This window comes from Telopea speciosissima, chromosome 10, assembly GCF_018873765.1.
Source record: "Telopea speciosissima isolate NSW1024214 ecotype Mountain lineage chromosome 10, Tspe_v1, whole genome shotgun sequence".
Classification (NCBI taxonomy): Eukaryota; Viridiplantae; Streptophyta; class Magnoliopsida; order Proteales; family Proteaceae; genus Telopea; species Telopea speciosissima.
In genome coordinates, this window is record NC_057925.1 from 41,448,857 (window position 1) to 41,470,079 (window position 21,223).

Here is a 21,223-nt window from a genome sequence, read left to right on the forward strand (position 1 = left end):
ATGGACAAGGACAGATTGTGACATATAATTATTGTAATATATTATATCCATCAACAAAGTATTAATTTCTACTCCTTCCTCTTCCTCTTCTTCTTCTTCTTCTTGCGTTTCAACTTTCCATTAACTCTGTGAAGCGAGATCTAAATCTTTCCACTATAACTCAACGAGACAAGAAACGTGACTGCCAAGTCCTAAACACGCTCACACCATCGGTAGTCTCTGATTTCAGATTTGGGATTTTCTCCCTTTTCCTTCCTACCAAAGTCAAGGTTGTCCCATATAGATTTGAAATCCAAGTTGCAGTAATCTCCTCCCATCCCTCACTCAACCTTTCATGGTTTATTGAGGCTTTGATTTAATAGCAATCGAGGGTTAGCAATAGGCAGAGAGAATGAGTTTTGCTATTTCATAACCCTTTCTATCTCTCTTTCTCTCACTCTCCTGTGTCAATGGCTTGTCTGTCAACATCGTGCTCTTCTAATGCCCATGGTCGGCTATGTTTACCGTAATCCTCTCACCCTCATAGAGCTGGGGTCTCTTCCCTATCAGTTTCAAGCTAAATGGACAGTCCCCCTGCATCTTTGATATTCTTCTTCCGACGTTAATCTTTTGGGCACAGAGACTTGGGACAAAATCCGATTAAGCCCGGCAACCGACCAACTGTTTACCAGTCGGTCACGGTGGAAAGATTTGTAGACCGACTCTTTAATCGGTCGTGTACGGGCTAGGGTATCAAATTGGTAGGACCGATGAAGGCCCGACTGAAACCGGCCGAGACCAACCGATTGACACCCCTAGTTTTCGTTGGTTCATTACATTTATTGATAATTGCACGCCTCACATGGGTTTACCTTTTACACCATAAGTTTGATGCCTTTTCTTGCTTTCGGTCTTTCCATGCCATGATTAGGACTCAATTTAATGCTACCATTTGAGTTCTTCGTAGAGATAATGGTACAGAGTATATTGATAGTAGTTTTCAACAATATCTTTCTTCCCATGGGATCCTTTCCCAAACTTCGTGTGTTTGGACACCAGAACAAAATGGCATCCCTGAACGGAAAAATCGTCATCTCTTGGACGTGACCAGTGTTTTAATGTTTACTACTGGTGTCCCTAAAACTTATTGGGGAGACGTCGTCCTTATTGCTGCCTACCTTATCAATAGAGTTCCCTCTAGTGTCCTAAATTTTAAAACCCCTCTTTCCTTTCTCCCAGACCCTACCATTGCATCTTTCCTCCAAAATTTTTTGGGTGTATCTACTTTGTCCATAATTCCTCTCCCAATCAATCCAAGCTGGACCCCGGGCCCTTAGGTGTCTTTGCCTTGGTTATTCGGCCTCCCAAAAGGGTTACAAGTGTTATCACCCTCCTTCTTACCATCTTTATATAACCATGGATGTCATCTTTCATGAGTCAGAACCCTATTTTACGACACCTCTTTAGGGGAGAGTCTTGAGGAAGAGTTGTCATTACCTGTTGCCCCTATGATTATTGATAGTCTCCCAGTTCAAGGGGAGCTTCCTGTCCAAGGGGAACCTATTATTAACAATACCAATGATGAGGGGGATACTTTGTTTCACTCTAATCCTGATCAGGGCATGATAACTTACACCCAGAGTAGATTCGAGAAAAAGGGAACCATGAACGACCAACTATTACCCACAATGCCGCCTCCACCAGATTCGCCCACACCATATCAAGTAATACTCCTACTTTGGATAATGTACCTGATCCTGCTATTCATGATGATAGTCCTATTGCTATTTGAAAAGGTGTGCGTTCCTGCACACAACATCCAATTTCCCATTTTGTCTCTTATGAATCTTTATCACCCTCCTATCGGGCCTTTGTTTCCTCGTTTTCTTTTGTGTCTATTCCACAGGATTGGATAGAAGCTATCAATGATCCGAACTGGAAGGCTGCCATGCTAGAAGAAATGCAAGCCTTCGACAAAAATGGTACGTGGGAACTTGTCCCTCGTCCTGAAGGGAAGAAGTTGGTTGGATGCAAATGGGTGTTTACAGTCAAGCAAAGGGCAGATGGTACCATTGAGAGATACAAGGCACGTTTGGTTGGCAAGGGCTTCACCCGGTTTACAGTCAAGCAAAGGGCAGATGGTACCATTGAGAGATACAAGGCACGTTTGGTTGGCAAGGGCTTCACCCAAACCTATGGGATAGATTATCAAGAAACCTTTGCACTGGTTGCAAAGATGAACTTGGTTAGGGCATTATTGTCATGTGCTGCCAATTTGGGATGGAACCTTCAACAATTAGATGTCAAGAGTGCCTTCTTGAATGGAGATCTTGGAGAGGAAGTATACATGGACTTAACCCCAAGATTTGCTCCCTCATCTTCTATTGGTCATATTTGCAGACTGAAGAAGTCCCTTTATGAACTCAAACAATCTCCTAGGGCGTGGTTTGGTCGCTTCTTGAAAGCCATGCAGAATTTTGGATATCTACAAAGTCAAGTTGATCATACCTTGTTTGTGAAGAAGAGTGGTACCCAAATTATAGCCATGATTGTGTATGTAGATGATATAGTAATCACTAGGAATGATGATATTGAAATCTCCCATCCAAAGACTTTGCTAGCAAAGGAGTTTGAAACAAAGGATCTAGGACCACTCCGGTATTTTCTTGGGATATAAGTTGCTAGATCAGATAAGGGTATCTTTATTTCCCAATGAAAGTACGTCTTGGACCTCCTTAAAAAAACAAGAATGCTTGGATATAAGCTTGCGGATTCTCTTATTGAGGTCAATCATCAGCTATGTAGTGCCATGGATGACTTGGTTGACAGAGAGCAATATCAGAGATTGGTTGGCCGGCTGATGTACTTGTCTCACACTAGACCTGATATCGCCTATGTTGTAGGCATTGTGAGTCGGTTTCTCCATTATCCTAGGACATCCCACCTTGATGCAGTGCACCGTATATTGAGGTACTTGAAGTTTGGCCCCAGAAAAGGTATCCTCTTTTCTAACAATGGGAACCTAAGACCGGAAGCGTTTACTGATGCCGATTGGGCTGGATCTGTTAATGATCGGCAATCTACTTCTGGTTATTGTTCCTTCCTTGGAGGTAATATTGTCACATGGCGAACCAAGAAACAATCTGTTGTATCCTGGTCCAGTGCTGAAGCAGAGTATCGTGGCATGGCTCAAGGGATATGTGAACTCATGTGGCTTAAGGGGTTACTAAGTGATCTGGGAGTTACTTTTGAAGGTCTTATGCGTCTCTACTATGACAACAAGGCTTCCATTAGCATTGCCCATAATCCAGTTCAGCATGACAGGACAAAACATATTGAGATTGACAGACGCTTCATCAAGGAAAAACTTGAGCAAGGGATTGTTTGTATCCCTTTTGTTAGTTCTGTAAATCAGCTTGCTGATGTATTTACACAGGGGTTGAATTGTACGGTGTTTCACCCACTGGTCTCCAAGTTGCGCATGTATGATATATTTGCACCAACTTGAGGGGGGAGTGTTGAGAACCATGGGATTAGCATCTTTAGCATCTTACCATAGGTTTAATTAGGGTTTCCCTTTATTTACCTTATTACCTTTTCTTCCCTTTGGTTGTAATTCTATTATAAATAAAGAGGACCTCTGTCATTAATGACAAGTCATATCATTCCTAAAGTCTCTGATTCTGAACTAGGATTCAGAAAGGTTGGCAGTTGGATTGTGCTGGTGTTTTTGGACTGTTGCTTGGGCTTGGGCCAGGAAATCCAATATATGCATCAGAAAACCTAAGGATCACTTTGCTGTAGTTCATTTCTTATCCATGTGGATGTAGTTAGCATTTAAAAGTTAATGAGCACTAGTTTATCTGAAAACAGTGTGTTCAATTTATATCAAGTATGTTTTAACTTGATTTTATGGTTAACCAACTTAACCTAAGCCATGTGTCAAATATCAAACTCAGGTGAGGCAGATTGGTCGGGTCAACTTAAGATTGGCATAGCCTGGTACATCTATACAATTCAGTTCCCCCAAAGAAATCAGCTAAGCTGCACTATTTACCCCTGCTTCTGCCCAAACTTGGCCGAATCAACTTACATTGGATTGGACGATCCGAGTCTGACCAATCCTGATCCCTAGTTTCAAATCATTGGATCCAAACTTAATTGGATTAAAAATAAGTATTTTTGAGGAGCTGCAAGAACAAGGGGTAGTAAAAAAATGACCTTGGGGGAGGGGGGAGTTATCAGATATACATGGATGACTTTGGGCTAGCAACAAAAATGAATTCAAATAAGGCTAGCAACAAAAATGAATTCAAATAAGGCTTTGTTGAGTTGAATCGAGTATGTTGGGCTAAGGTTGGGATCGGAGTGAGAGTTCAGGTACTGTTTTATTTGTATAGTAGTGTCAGCTTGAGAAACAGTTTGACCAACTCATTTAACCTGACCTGTTGACCAAGGAAACCCAAGTTGTATTTGATGCAATTAAGGGTGTCCAATTGGGCCAATTGAGCCTTGGAATACTTTATTTTGGCCCATGATTGGTTCCTATGTGCCTTGGGCTTGTTATTTTTTTTTGTAATTTATTGTAATGGGGCTCTTTTATAAGCCCAAAACTTGGGATTTAAGGGGGTACACTGGATCAAGTATAGTAATAAGGTTTTTCCAATAAGTGGGGCCTGTTATTTTATTTATTTCTTATTTGGTATTGTAATCAGGATTGGACTCAATCTTATCCTTGTTCCTAGCTTTTTAGATTAGATTAAGAAACTTCCTCTTAGCCTACGGTTGGAGGATTGAGTTCTTTTTCCGTTTTTATTTACTTTCCTTTTACGAGTGAAAGTAAGTTTTTTTATGTGATGTTGTTAGCAGCCTCCCCACAGATTTGGAATGATGGAATAGAGTTGTTTTGCTCTCTCTCCTCTCTTTTCTCCCCTACTACATCTCCTTCTCTTCTTTTTCTCCCTATTATCCTCCCTTTCTCTTCTTACCAATAGCCTATTTTCCCCTTTCTTTGCTGCTGTCGTAGGTTTTGAATTAGTTCTATTCTAACAACAGATCCATATCTACTTGATCTGCATCAACCTCACCAGCAGAACCTGCTATTCATTCTGCATTAGTATTGGGGTTTATTATATTCAACTAGGGTTGAGCAGTTAAAGCTTGGATTAAATTGTGGGTTGGATACAATTATGACTGAACTGTTTCATTTGCGCATTATGGCTTTCAAATTCAATGACCTTAGTCCCTTATGGTGCCCTTGCTATCACTGAATGTAAATTATGAGGACTCCTAAATACAGTCATTGTAACTGATGTTTCTTATCTTGAAGTTGCTGTGTTATAGAGTTTATTCATTGTTGAATAGAGCTGATGTTTTGATTATGAACAGAGACATTTTTTATTTCATATCTCATTGCCATTCAGATGGCTGTCCAAAGTTGGTGTTATTAGTGAGTAAATCATTGGAAGGTTTTGGTTAATTTCATGCCTTTTAAACCAAATAAAAATGATTTAATTATGAGCCCTTCCATTCTGTCCTTCTATTTGTGTGATTGATAGAATGACTGAAATCCCATTTAATCCAATACTTGTTGCTTCTATTGGATAGATTGTTTGTTGATGCTATATTCTATGTGATTAATTTGTTTTGGGTAAAATCTGAATTGGCAGGAGTGAGGGTGGGATATTGCATATTCATGGGAATGTGAAGGACTCAGAGGAGCAGTTATGGCCAGAACATATTGTCAAGTCGATCAATGACATTATTAAGTCTGATGGTACGGGCTTTTCGTTTCATGCGTATATGAACTTGATGTCTCTTACATAATACACTGTGAATGCAATTAGTGAGAAGAAAAGCTGGTTAAAAATTAAGCATCTTGTTGTTGAAACATTCTTATTCAGGTTATTGTTGGGAGGTTTCAATACAACATGTGGAGAGGGTGAAATGGTATGGTCCACATATCCGTCATCTTGTCGCTGATGTAAGATGCAAAACAAGTTCAATGTAACACTGGATGGTATGTTTCTCAAAAGGTTACATCATTTGAGTTTTGTTCCAGAATTTGTGGATTATGTTTTCTTCTATTGGGTTGGATGTCTGCATGCCCAGCATTTGCCTTACCTGCCTTTGTCATTTCAAGTTTATGTTAAGCTGTAGGTCCTACCATTGTATGCATCTTGCAATTGATATACCTTTGCCTAGAGATGCATGAATGCTGTTTGATGATCGTGACCATTATTTGGATGGTCTACCCACAATTGTTTCTTGATAATGGGGTTCTAAATCACCTTAGGCTTGGTAATTCAGAAATCCATTAGAAAAACCAGAATCACAGGAATTTTAGGAACCATAATAGTATAAGAGAAAATGAATAATGCATTCAAAGTTCAAACAGGTCTGATGTGGCTAAGATTCAAATAGCGTAAGCTGTTCAACAGGAGGAATGGTTTTGCAGAAAAAGATCTGAATCCAATGGTTGGATTGAAAGTTATGGTGGTTTCCTACTGAGGTTAGGAAACTGAAAATCCAGATCAGACATTGATATCGATAGCTTTTTCAGGAAACCAGAGTATTATATATGGATTCAAGAGTTGATTCAGCAGAGAATAAAAGCAATAACAGAACCAGACTATTAACTGAAAACAGATCTGAGAAACTAAATCAGAAAATAAGATTTAAGAAGTTGACTGATAGTCTCAACATCTTCTGATAGCTTCCTGATCATCTCAGTCAACTGATTAAGAGAATTTTGTGGCTGGCCATGTCAAGGTTCATTGAACCATTGCTGGCCATGGCTCTAATACAAATTTAATGGGATTTAACCACCTAATCGATAGGGTTAATGTGGATCCGGGGTTTGAAAACCCATTTTGGATCGCTTATGGACCAATTTAGATAATTAAGATCCAAGTACAAGAAGTGATGGCAAACTTGTAATTAATAGGAATCAAACTAATAGAGGGAAAAGAATAATTGTGGATAATAGTGTACTGTATGGAAAAGGGTAAACTTGGAAATAACATAAATGAAAGGACAGGGCAGAATTATCATAAATGGAGGGGGTAAAAGTGGAGCTCAACCATTAAGGGGGTTAAAACCAATCTATCATGAAGGTCTTCTTCAATCCACGATTCCCAGCAGGAAGGCGGAAAACCTGATTGATGGCAAGACTATGATCCCCCCTCAAAACGATCATGGTTTGATCTGAAACTCTTGGAGAAACATCGTAACTAACAGTACTACTAGGGGCAACCAGTGGTTTTCCAACACAGCAAGCAAAACCAGTGTTTTAAATGTCTGAAACTGAGCCCTGTGGTGATATTATGTTCAAACCTGCATCTGGTTTAATCCCATGATAGGAGGGGGTTCCAAAACCAGAATTTTTTTTTGGGGTTGGGGGGGGGGGGGGGGTGGTGGGGGCTGAGTCGCCCAGGTACGAATTTCTTTCATCCACAACCTCAGGTTAGATTGGTGGTTTACCAAGGTATAGAATAATGGTATAAGTATTTAAAGAACAGAAATAAAAGAAGAGGAGGGATAATAGAAGAATAGAGAATGATTACTAGGAAGTGAAGAGGAGAGAGAAGAGGTAGAGATCGTTAGGTTGCTGGTATCGCTGGAACAGGGTCACCGAAAAGGAAAGAATAAAAGAAGAAGAAGAAGAAGGAAATATCAGGGGAGGGGAGAGAAATAGGGAGAAGAGGTCGCGGAACCTGATTCGTTCCAATCTGGTAACAAAACTCAAAACTTTCATTCATTCAAATCTGCCCAACGAATTGGGTTACAAGCATATATATATATATATATAGAGAGAGAGAATGTTTTCTGTGCTGGTGGCGCTGGCTGCGCCCAGACAAATGGGGTGGGCGAAATGACCACCCTGCCCCCCTGAATGACAGGCCCATGTGTCTGGGCGTAGGCTGCGCTGCGGCCCAGAGAACATCACCCCATATATATATATATATATGAGAAGAGGTCGCGCAACCTGATTCGTACCTATCTGGTAACAAAAATCAGAACTTTCATTCATTCAAATCTGCCCAACGAATTGGGTTACAAGCATATATATATATATATATATATATATATATATATATATATATATATATACTAAGAGGGGGAAGCTGTTCAAAAGGAAAGCAAGCTGAGCTCAACCTTAAGAGATCGGTGGAGGTCTTTCCTTTCCTCTTGAGTGGATTGCCTCTACTCTATTAGACTTTACCTTCTGAAAGCGAGGAAAGTAGGTAGGCTAAGGAGATGCTCAAACCAGGGCTGTTATGGCTTATGAGAGCCCGGAAAACTGGGCTAATAGTTGCTGTTTGCTCTTCCTATTGGGAAGCGGACTAGTCCTGGCCAGTCCAGTTTCAGCAATGAAGGCCTGCAGCAATCAAGGGAAAGGAAATATATAAATAAATATATATATATATATATATATAAAAGTAAGTTTCCTAATCGAAGTCTAAAACAGAAATAGAATTAAAATCTACTTCCTAATTGCTTCGTAAAACTTAGACTAATAAAAATAGAAGTTCAATACAACTCAAATTGGAAATTTCCCTAATAGCTACCCAAAATAAAAATTACATATCTTTCGCACATACAATAAAGCCTAAATATCCTACTGAACCCAAAACTTAATTGGACCCGGTTCGTCTTCATGGGGGTTACCCAACGGGTTTGGGCCGGCCCAAGGATTTAAAAAACCAGCAAAAACCAGAATTGCAAACAAGGGAAAATTTCCAGATTCAGGAGAAAAAAATATATTAGAAAATCCGTAATTCAGATATTGTCAGTACTCTGGTTGAAGGCTAGTAATATCTGGGGAGCGCAACTGTACAAAATCTGATCAGAATTTGATGGTCTGATTCTGAGATATAAAACAAGCTTACTGAGGGTAGGACACTTGAACAGGATTCCAAAACCAGCAAATCGATATCAGAACTTCAGAATACAAAGCAACCAAAACCAAGTTATTTTATGGGTTAAATAGACTTGAGCAGTGATAACTGAAACCCAAGCCAGTAATACAATTCAGAAATCAAAGAGCAAACTCAGTAACTTTGAGTTTAGAAAATAGACCCGAACTAGGACTCTTCTAATTCGATGGAAGAATAGAAACTTGAAACCAGCAGTTAGATTAAAACTCAGAACGGATATTCAGAATGGAGAATAGAAGAACAACAGCACAGGGAAGCTATCAGCAGACTAGTATTGATTAACTTGAATCAGAAACTTGAAACTAGAATGTGCAAGTAAAGAAATTCAGAACTGACACAGTATTTCAGTGGAAAGATAGGATAAGAAGAGGATACATATTTTTGGAATCCCACCTGAAATACTACCTTGGAATCACCATCAAAGCCTTCTGGAATCACAACCAGAAATTCCACTGAATCCCATAGAATTGAAAAGCTGAAACCAAAAGATCATTCATCAAATTCATGTTCAAGGCTGAAACCCCGTATAACCTTATATAAATACTCAAAAACAGACTCAAACTAAGCATAGAACTCCTCCACCGAATGCTTGCTATGGTCTATGGAAGTAGTCTTAACTACTTAACTAACTAAAACTCTACATTAAAGGAAAGCAGTTTAAGACAAGTCTGGACTCATAGAGGCCTATTCCAGCCTAAATAAAACACTTAAATAACATTATAAATAAAGAAATTGACTCTAACTAAACTACCTAATAAAGTAAATCCCGTATTCCTATATCTTATCTATAAATTAGCTCCATTAAAGTGACCTATTACAAAGCAAACTCATTGGACCAAAAGGCTCAACATATGTGTAAAGCTAACTCAAGGCTTATTTCCACTAAATAAGCCCATTTCCTTTGATTTATCTGCATCACTTGACCTGGGGGTCCCTTAACTGAATCCATTAGAAGGTTGGATCGAGCTCTCTGCTTGGCGCCGGATTTCTCTCAGGTGGATTTGAGGTCTGTTTTTTTTATAAACATTCAGTAGTTGCTGTTGTACCATGCTATGGCAGTACCTAGTCCATATGCATCCAATAGTCTATTCACTTTCTCTTTGAAAATCTTTGGAAGAAAAATTCCCTTCTTTGGATGATCCTAATCGATGGGGGTTAGCATACAAGCTAACAAAGGAGGGCTGAAAATACCAGGTACTATGATCAAACTTTAGAGGTTTATTATTGTGGATTTAGGTTATCATGGTCTGTGTTACAAAGCTCAAATTGATGGATTGTCAGCCACACAACCTTGGCATATTAAGTCTTTTGTTTCTTTATCTCAAGTCAAAGACGGACCAAGTCTAGTCCTAATTGTAGTAGGAGCAAGTCAATCTGGGCTCCTCGTTATTGCAAGTCTAATTGGGTGTGGATAACTAATCCGCATGAATTTAGAGCCAAAGTCTTTCCTCCTTCCCATCTGGAGTAGAACTTGTATGGCTTATCTATGGTCTCAAGACACATTAGAACTGGTCCCTTTAAGAGTTTTTGAATGACATTTTGAAAGAGCCCTGTTTAGGCTATGGCTAGGGTATTTCCTTCCTTTGGTTGTTTGAGTGCTGCTGCTCTAATTGCTATCTTGCCTTGTTATCACTTATCACTGCTTTGATACTTCACTGCTGGATTGTCGTTGCTGATTTGCTTCTCTTTTAGATTGGAGTCCTAGTTATTCTCTAATTGAATTCTGTTTAATTTCCACTATAATTTATTTCCATCGCTTAGGGTTTTGTCTACTTGCCTATGTATTTAAATTCTCTTTGGTGTTTAAGTCTATTATTTGAAGGGGTGGGGTTTCTGAATTCCTGCATGCATCAGCAACATGAGTCAATCATCTGATGGCGGAAGGTGCTGTATTTTCCTTTTTGACTGTTGAATACCTTTTCTCCCCTGGTGCTAAAACTTTTGGGGAGTGGGGAATATATCGTGTGGTTTTTCTTTCATTTGTTCAAAAAGTTTTGTTCCCTTGTCAAGAGTCACAATCATTGAGTGTGTGAATTAATAATTTGCTCAGACCTCTTGCAGACAACTTTGGTCTCTTCTTTTCCTTCTTGTGCTTGTTACTCAAACTGGGCAGTGATGGATACTGGTGTGAATTTTTTTTCAATGAATTAGGGTGTTGCGCGAGCACTGTATCTCTTTTTTTCGTGAAGATGGTTCTTGTGTTCTACAGCTAAGCTGGATCAAAATCCATGAGAAGTCCAAGGGAATAATCTCAACAATCTGACAAAAGAAATTCCAACAGTTGAGTGGAACTAGATTTCAGAGCGGTCAGTTGGGTGGTAATGGATTTACAGGCTAGCAATTGTTTCCAGAGGACAGAACTTAGCTGCTGTGGAAGTTGGTCTGTTACATGTTGATATCGTGTTCAAGGTCATCACAAGTGGAGATGTACATTAATGCAGTTCAAAACTGTAAGGCGTTAATCATCAATCGATTGGGATTTCCTCCCTTTTCTCCAACAGTCCCTGCACTTAAAATGGAATTGAATTTTTCAGACAACCTTCGAGGCATATTTACACTTGAAAATTTTGGATTGGACTGGACAGGACATCAGACATTGTCATGTGGCTGATAATCTGAGGCAGCTCGAGCTGTAACCTGATTCTTGCTCCCAATCTCTAAAAAGATTTGTTAACAAATTAATACAATATTTCTAACATATCGTCATATTGTTCTTTTTACTTTTTGGGGAAACATGTGTTACTGTTATTATTAAAGGTTTAGAACCTGTTTAATTGATCAGGTGATAGGTTATTTACTTTATTAAAGAAAGGGTTAAAAGAATTGGAATAGAAAAAATTTACCAAAATGTAGAAATTGTGTTTTGGAGGAAAAGAAATTTTGGTTCACATTGCATTCATTACTAGAGTTTATGTAAACCTGCAGTGAGGGTTACTCCTGCTGGAGCAGTGCATTACTGGTATTGGCTCACAGTGGGGAGTGTTTTTAACTACATTTTCATCTTGTATAGGAAGTACAAAGAATGGTAGTCTATGTACATCTCTGATATGAACTCGGTGTGATGCTGCAACTTTTCCTTCTTTTCTTTCTTTCCTCTTTTTTTTTTTTTGTTGGGGGGGGGGGGGGGTGGAGAAGAGAGGGGGTTGGGTTAGGGGAGCTCAGCTGTTACCCCAACACTTCAGGGGAATGAAAAAAACATCAATGATGGTTTTTTAGCTTATTAAAAGCATATGATGCGTCACCCGAAGTACAGTGTCTAGCTCTAACATAATTTATGTTGGGGAAAAGATTATCTGAGCTGGGTGGGGTATATTAGCACTCCTATATCTCTATCTCGTATGAAATGACGTTGCTGCCCTCTTTTGTGTGATAATGTTTTGTTGAATGTGATTGGTGCGCTCCACCACACTTGAGAATCCAACCGTTCATTCACTTGCAGGATAAAAAAGATGCCACTGCCTATTTTTTCACGGTTGGATTTTGAACACTTGAGAGGATGAAAATCCTTCATATACAAGGAACCCATTTTAAGTATCCAACCATAAAAACATTGGTAGTGGTGTCTTTTTATTCTCTTGAAGTGTTGGGTGGACAGTTGGATTCTCAAGTGTGGTGCACTGGACAGTGCACCACACTTTGTCCAGTGCACCACACTTGAGAGGATAAATTTCCGGAAAAATGTGTCAAGAAGAGAGAGTATCAAAGGGATTACGACAACTCCGGCGTGGCCATCATTTTCCCAAATGTTAATAACAAGGGTTCAAGTATCCGAAACATAAAACCAGATCAGTGAGTCTTTTCATTTTATAAGGGTGGTAAGGTTAATTTGGATTAGAGTCATAACTCACAACAGATTACAAGAGCTCGAAACTCTTCTTTCTTTGAGAAAATAAAATCCACTTAAACAAGAAAAAACTACAGTGCTAAGAAAGTATCCATCAGCCTATGAGGATTAACACCAAGCAATAAAAGTCCAGTGGAAAAGACCAAGCAGTAACAATCCTGTGAGCTAACTCAACAATCTATCTCATAGCTTATCTTACAAGATGAGATTTTGAGAATCTGATCCAATTTGGTTACATCTCCATTTTGGTGGGTATATTATATGTGTATGAAGACAAACAAAATTCTCTTGATTTAGCAAAATGGACATTCACGTTCAACTAAATAAGCATCCTGTAGTACTCACAATTAAAACAAAGGGAACTGATGGGCCATAATTTACCACAACCAATCTCCGAGCAACACATGTTCAACCGGACCAGGCCCGGCTTATATACGCGGGACTCGGGTCGGGATCACGACCTCGGGATAATCCAACATAGCCAGAGTGGTTAATTGACTCAACCCAACCAAGAACCCCGGTCAGGTTAAAATCACACTTCGTGCGTGACTCTAGTCATGATTTCGGCATGACCATAGTCGATACACGTGTTGACCAGAGGTTGTGCCACCAAGGATGATATGAAACCAATGTTATTGTCTAGGATCAGGCAAAGCTTGGGTATCGTATAGAATCAAGAACCTATAAATAGCCATGCCTAGCCAAGGTATGAAGACTCAATTCACTCTTTCTTGCTCAAGTTCTTCAACTTGGGATCTTTATCTGTTGCAAGTTCTGACTTAGGCATCGGAGAGTACTAACCGGCTCAGGCCGGCACTTCTTTGTCTTTTGTTGTTTACCTATGCAAGACGACCCGACTAGGTGAACTGCAGCTCGAGTCGGAATTTGTCACAACAGGAACAAAAACTGGTGACTTTTGACAATTTACTTATAAGCCAATCAGTGCTTTAGTTATCACAATTAATCATGAACTCTATTTTGAGGATCATAATGTTGCATACCCTACCAATCTTTATAATCGGATCATTGCATCTCTGCTTAACAATTTTTTATCATGAAAAATCACAACAAAGATGTTATATTTTTTTAGGAGGGGGAGGAGGAATCTCTGTAGATGCAATAACCAAGCAAGAGCAACTTACAATGTACCCTTTGTTAGCTGTGAATTCATTACAGACAACCTTTATCAGGCATGACTTCATAGGTTTGAATTGATCATTTCACAGCAGCCAAAATGCAGAAATTGATTACAAAATCTTCTTACACAAGGCGGCATGACGAGTTGTCAGTCCATTACTTACAGCTTGTTAAAGCATTCTCCGTTTTGGAACCACTGGAACTGCTATCAGAGTCACTACCAGCTTCCTCCATGGCTGAACCGTTCTTCTTAGTGCCTGCAACCACTTTGCTACTAAAGGGGCTACAGTAAGGGTGGCCATAACAAGGTGGTGTATGAAGGGAGAAGTAATTTGTTGAAGGAGGGTAAGATCGAAAACCATATACAGAAGGATAAGGGCAAGAAGGAAATGCATTCATATGAGGCCAATATGTAATTGGCATGAAAGTGTTTGCTGGGTGGGGTGGGAACATGGAATATTGAGTTGGTGTCTGATCTGTGTGATAGGAGACATTGGGGCTGGAACTAGAAATCACAGGATTTGAGATTGGTGGAGTATCTCTTAGCGTATGAGATGGCATTGATGTAAAAGCTGTCATTGCATGAGTCTGGATAGATGTACAACCCATAAGCCCAAATGTTGTAGGTGGTACAGGGCTAGAAGGACCAGGTGGTAGTGTTGAGGATCTCAGCAAACTCTGGGACTTACTTATTGAGGCTGTTTGCTTCTTGCTATTAGGTTTCGTTGAAACTGGCTTCCCAACAAGCTTCTGTGAATTGGGGCTAGCCTGTCATAGAAAGAAAAGTTACCAACTATGAAATAAGAAACAGTGTCCTTAAAAAAAAACAAAAACTAGTAGTATTGAACATGCAATTGCTGCTTAGCTACATGGTTCTTTGTATCACAATTACAAGGTTCTTGGTTGCATTACAGCTTACAAAGCCATGCAATGGTTTAATCTTTAAGAGTTACATTGTTGTCATAGTTTAATGACTCTGTTGGGTAATTATGACAGCCAACTCATAATGGTCTTGGAAGGATTTGATACAAAACCCTACAGGATAATGACAACAAAAAAAAAAAAACCTTATTTACATTTTTCTGAGGGAAAAGGCTGGGCACGCCGCTAGGATACCCAGCATATGTCATCCTCTCTCCTCTCCTTTTGGAAAAGACCCCGTTGCCCTCCTGTTTCCAGGCCTGTGATTGGTGTATGCCGCTAACTTACTGAAAGCTGGCGGCATACCCAACCCTCTCCCCTATTCTAAATACTAGACCATTTTGTTTGAAGTTTTTGGGTTGACAATTAGATTTAGAGTCTTACCATCCTCACCCCCCATAATTACATTAATGGAACAAAGAATTTCAGCACACTGACAGAACATGAGAACCACAGACAGGGATCAGTGGTCTTACAGCATCAAAAGAAATTTGATAAGGACGAAACAACTCCTCCCCTTCAGCATCTTCATCTGTCCTGCAATAAGAAGTTTGTCCCAAATGAAATAACTCTCTGAAGTGAGACAATTTTATAATGTTGGGATCTTCAAAGCAACCAGAAGAAAAGTCTATAAATTTACGCCTTATTATCGGATGGAAACCTCCTTTCTAGTTACGTCCAATGCAAAACATTCCATATCCTCTAGACTGAACATGGTGGTGCTTACTTGATTTTTATGCATGCTGTCAATTAAAGGATTTGATTGAAGTGTAGCTAAGTTCAATAGTGAAAAGAATGTTGATCTCTTCCACTGATGTGTCTGGATTGAATCTAGCAACCGTGTGTGTGTGAGCACATGTGTGTAAAGAATACCTGTAATATATCTGAAGCAGGTCCAAGTTCCTGTACTTGGTCTCACTTTGGACAAGATAATCAGGAAAACCAGCCATAAACAAAAGTGTGATACCCAAGGCCTTGAAGAAGAAGCTCCCACTGCGAATATTAACCAGCAATGCCATCTGACAAATAAGTGGCCCAAAAGATTTCAGCTTGTTCCTTCCCATACGCTGCCTAACATACCTGTAAAAACTCAACCATAGACATCTCTAGATTAGGCTGAAAGTTGATACTCTCCAGAGTTAGTCACATCATTAGCATACAATGAACTTCATGGTGATACTCATAACAATTATCTAGTCATGTGTATAATTTAACATAGCAGAAAAAACAGCTTTTCTTTGAGTTCTAAAAGCACTAAAACTTATATTGAACTCTCAAATACATATGACCTCACCTCAAATAGATTTACCAGTTAATTCTTTCTTGGTACATTTTTTTCTCAAAAGAAATAGTTCTACAAAGTGGCATAAGTAACATTGACCCAGCCAACCATCCACATTCATAGAAGTTCTTCGAAACTCTTCCCAGCGTACTTTTTTCATTGGTATTATGATTCCTGCAGCTGTTCCATGTTGTTGATATTGATTTAGCTCAGTAAGGAATTTTCAGTTAGGCAGTCCTCAATTTACGACCATTTCCATTGCCTACTGTCATTTGATGAACAGAGGTGGTCACTTGCACAAGTAAGGAGACAGTTGCACTAGAATCATTATATGTTGAGATTGTGGCACATCACATATCTGAGGGTCAAGGGAATTGATGTTGCAAATCTTTGTGGTTACATTGACAACAAAGTGCCATTTCTCAGTAAGAACACCAAAAGTAGCAAAGACTGTAGTGTGAATTCCCTAGGCACATGGGTACAGTAAGCTGCACACTCATTCTATGACAACTCATTCCAATATTACATAACTGAAGGGTAGTATCTCATACATTGTATTAGCCCCTGAATCCATCAGAAAATAATAGCCAAGTAATAATGTGCCAGTTTACCATGAAGAAACAAATTGCCACTTAACTCTTATTGTTAATTGCACAAAAAGAGAGCCTGGTGTGCAGTGATGAAATTATCATTTGCATCTCTTGGTTAATCTTTGTGCCTCAATCAACAAGGCTGAACTGGAAAAATTCCCATATACATGTACATATATGTGGGATCCAGTAATAGGTATTGCGGTTTAGTCCACTCACTTGAATGGGTGGATCAGCTCCCATGGATAAGGAAATGAAAGAAATTTCTCAAAAACTAATCTTTTCATTCCAGGATTGCTTTTTCTTTTTCTTTTTTTTGGCTAGTCATTAGAGTAAAATAGTGGCTTGACCATGTGTAATATGTTTAAGAGATTACTTCATTCTGAAAAAGGACAAGGATCCATACTTGGGAAGTATGGCACTTACTCATTTTGTGGAAGGTTCCGTGTCCTCCCTCCATATTTAATGCACAAAAATAAGCATGATGGGCAACCTGGGTCGGATGAGCGCATAGCCTTCTCCTCTTCAAGTATTTGAACAGGACAGAGTAGTGGGTTCTGCCGATTTGGATAGAAGACTTTCCTCCTAACTCCAGGATTCTCATATAAAACATGTTCCTGGTAATTAATAAAAAGAACTTTCTTTATAATTTAGCATGAACACATAATGAACAAGAAAGAGTATGAATAGAGCAAAATTACAGTTACTAAGATGGCAATTTATCAAAAAAAAAAAAAAAACCTAAGACGATACTTTAAAGGGAACCCAATCATAATTTAGGGATTGAGTTTGTATCACTTGGGAAGTCAAATGGCAATTCAACAATTACAATTACAGGTGATACACCATACTATCATTTTATTTCTAATGAAAACTGGGGAAGAAAATAGAAAGGTAATTCACTGAATCGCAGACAGATATTAATGGATAAGACACGACAAATACTCCACAACAAATCACAATGGGTTCCCCAATAGATTGACCCGCAATCATCCCTACTCCTTCTCTTTACAACAAAGATATGATAGTAATTCAATGTCATGAAAATAATGGAAGTGCATTGATATTAATTGACCATCCCCAAAGTAGTTTATCCTTCAGTGGGGGTGTCAAACCCTTTCTGTGAGGGAATTTGTCTTTTTCTTTTTTCTTTTTTCAAAGCGAAAGAGAAGTGGTTTTGCTAACCTCTACAACATGGGATTCCTTAATTTAAGCATGAAGCGATTGCAGAAAACCATATGACATATTATGGTTAGCTAGATGAGTTGGGATTGGTTGCATATAACATAAGGGGTAAACATGTCCACAAACATCAAACATTGTAGCTGCAACTCGTGAATGCCGTTTATAATCAATACCATATTCATGAACATATCCTTCTGGCAACTAGGTTGCTGTTATATGACCAAAGCTCAAAACTAACATTTTCACAAAATAAAATTGCTTACCCCAGGATCCTTTGTGGAGATGTATGGCTCTTCCTTCCTTAATATGTTAAAGTGATTGAAGTCTAATTCATACATATCTTCACTCCCATGCCTTATGCCAAGAGAAGCAAAGATGATGATTTTCCGTATGGTATGAGACTGAGCATTTTTTAATAAAAGCGCTTCTGACTCTATTATTCTCTTGACTTCCTTCGGACAAAAAGCTACCTTTGGAGGCTTTTTATGCAACGGGATACTTCCAAATTCTTTTTGCCCAATCTCGTGGTCAGAACCAGAAATGTGGATCTCTAATGATGCCTTATATCCTTTAATCTTTTTGTTTTCTCTCCTGTTATGCCTTTTGAGTTTTTTCTTGTTAAAAGTGGTTCCTGTATCAAGTAATACACAACCTTTGGCTTGATCTCCATTTATTTCTTGGCTCACACTCAGACCTGTTGATTCACTCTGATAACTGAGGAGCCTTTCTGTGCACAGTACATGTATTCCCCCATCAACACACTCCTCATGAAGCTGTCTTTCTAAAGTACTGGAAACATCAAACTTATCCTTATCATCACCACCAACAGGGTCCTCATCATAGTACTCATCATCCTCATCATCACTATCATCTGAATTCTCATAATCTGCATCCAGGTCACCATCTTTAAATTTTTCAACATTTATGAACTGTGTCTCATCCATGCTCATCCAGTTGACTGGGTGGTCTCGTTGATCGGAATCGTCGAGGGCCCTGCATGGAGTGTCACCCATGTTGGGACTCTTTGCTGTTTCTGCATCTCCAACTACATCATTTCCTATCTTTTGTCTCTTAAACTTCTTGAAACTTCTCTCCGTAGCAGTGAAGCAATCATCCTGGGAGAAAAAGAATGTAAAAATAACATCTTACATGTCAAAAAGGAAAGCGAATCAGAAGTGAAACAAATAAGAACCCTATCTAACTCAAATGCAGCAAAAACGTATGATTTAGATTACTTCAGAGATGTATGATTGTAAACATGAAAAAAAGGTATCAGATAGAACCCTGAAATTAGAACAGATTTTAACCTCTGATTATCTTACCTTCGCAGAAAAGAAAGCTCCAGAATGCATGTGCTCTTCTAAGGGAAGAGCACTGTTTTTAGATCTTCAAAGTTCAGCTTACAGAAGTGCATTTTGGCACCAAATTGGATTAGGTGATTCCATCGATCTTTATACAGGGTGTTATTTTAATCTCTAGCATCTAGGCTCATCCAATGATAAAGCAAGGTTGTCCTGTGATATATTGCCTCCTACCAAGGTATCCCTAATCAACTTCCAGTAACTTTCCATTTCCATCAACATTAAACCTGAAATCCAGTGAACAAAGATTTGAAATAGCCATAGAGAGTATCCTGAAAGATGATCCATTGAGCTCATTCTAACAATTGATCTCCAAGTTAATGAATTATCTTGTGTCATTTTTTGGCCAATCAAAGCTTCACTTTATTAATCTTCTACATCTTTTTCACCCTTCTGGATTATATACAAAATGATCTTCACAACCAACCACCATTCCTCTGTATATCCAAAACACAATTGTTTTCATCCTAAACTGATTTTCACAGAACTCACCTATTTCTTAACATTCTTTCCACCCTAACATTGTGTGAAATCTCCTTTGTTTGAATATAAAATTTGGCCAGTGATTATCAGTTAACAACTTAAGACATGATTTCAACCTAGATCAGATAAAACCATTTTACCTCAACAAGCTTAACAAGAGGGAGGCTTCATGAACTGTAAAAAGTTACCTAGTCCAACTCTTAATGCAAATCAGTTTGTTGATTAAGGAAGCCAGTTTTTATTGTCTTTGCCAATTAACTTGTTTTATACAATTATATATAAGAATCTCATGCAAGCCATTGCATGTAATTTGGATTCATTGAGAACAAATTCATGGCCTTGAGCTAAAGGAAGTCAGATCAATTAAAAGACACCTTGAAAGCTCAAGAGCTTAACCATCCATGTAAATATAGATTAAGGAAAGATCCATAATTAGTCCAAGATATTACTTGAAAATTAGATACAGATTGTACATATTTTGTAGAGGAAGGCAGATTGTTGAGACCATCCATCAATATGTCCATGCTCAATTTAAGTAAGTTGTTTCACATGAAAGGCTATAAAAGAAGAACAAGAGGGAAAGAAGCACTGGTTGAGGTTAAAGAGAAACCATGTAGTTGGCACGAAAAGAAGTAGAAATGACAGAAATGGGGTTCTGTGGATCAAAAAACCATACTTGGGAAGTGCTAAGGAGAGAGGCTTTTTCCCTCTCTTGTATCTGAGCTTCCAATAAGGATATCCTTTCCATAAGCTCTGTGTTCTTCTCACTTTCCCTCCGCAGCTGGGCAGAAATCTCTGCAATAACGTTTATATCATCTCCTTTCACCTCCTGCTCGTCAGAGCCCAACAGAGCTGGGTGAGCAGAAAACTCTAAGGAACACCCCCTGCTTCTTGCACACAATGCTGAAGCATTAATCAAACTACTACACGAATGTAGTTCTGCCATTGAATTATACCCAACCCTCCTTCAAAATCTAAAGAGTTTCCAGCAAAACCCAAATTAAAAAACAAAAAATGGGTTTCAATGCAGAGGAAGCAGAGAACGGAAAACCAACAAAACAGAGAACCCCAATGCAATTTGTAAAAGTTCAAAGCTTTAGGGGGATAGTGCAGTAATAATGAAGAGAGCAGAAGTTGAGAAAGTGAGCGTTCATTCAACACATCGTTCAGTTGAACACAATATAGAGAAAACCAAAAGAGACGAAAAGGACAGAACCCAGATAGGATAGAGGGGGAGAAGCAGAATGAAAGAGTTGCAGAGAGAAAACGGAGAAATAGAAAACGAATACTTCTAGTGCAAGAACATACGAGCCCTTTTCTGTTACTGCATATGCATAGGCGTTGGAGACTAGACAGTAGAGAGAGAGAGAGAGAGAGAGAGAGAGATTGATCGGGAGAGTGTTTTTGGGTTTGGTTTTTGTTCCAGTTTTGTAAAAAATGGCGGCGGGGCGTGGAACACCTCTGTCTCTCTCTCTCTCTCCTTGGTCCTCTTTGATAAAAAA

At 38.9% G+C, this 21,223-nt stretch overlaps 2 protein-coding genes across 2 annotated transcripts in view; one reads left to right on the forward strand and one right to left on the reverse strand.

The window, feature by feature from the left end:
* Nucleotides 1-11,513, forward strand: part of LOC122642653 (tRNA wybutosine-synthesizing protein 2/3/4) — a 34,373-nt gene extending 22,860 nt beyond the window's left edge. Inside the window, exons 8-10 of the mRNA XM_043836190.1 lie at nucleotides 5,649-5,755; nucleotides 5,883-5,998; nucleotides 11,128-11,513. Coding sequence (XP_043692125.1) covers nucleotides 5,649-5,755; nucleotides 5,883-5,989 — 214 coding nt within the window. The 3' untranslated portion in view covers nucleotides 5,990-5,998; nucleotides 11,128-11,513. The remainder of the gene's footprint in view (nucleotides 1-5,648; nucleotides 5,756-5,882; nucleotides 5,999-11,127) is intronic.
* A 2,508-nt stretch (nucleotides 11,514-14,021) lies between these two features.
* LOC122642960 lies at nucleotides 14,022-20,809 on the reverse strand. Its single transcript, XM_043836582.1, has 6 exons — nucleotides 20,398-20,809; nucleotides 18,141-18,992; nucleotides 17,119-17,309; nucleotides 15,694-15,900; nucleotides 15,297-15,357; nucleotides 14,022-14,667 (listed from the first exon to the last, which is right to left on the reverse strand). Exons 1-6 carry the CDS (start codon nucleotides 20,665-20,667, stop codon nucleotides 14,056-14,058), a joined length of 2,193 nt encoding a protein of 730 aa, XP_043692517.1. The 5' UTR covers nucleotides 20,668-20,809; the 3' UTR covers nucleotides 14,022-14,055.
* Nucleotides 20,810-21,223: the final 414 nt, after the last annotated feature.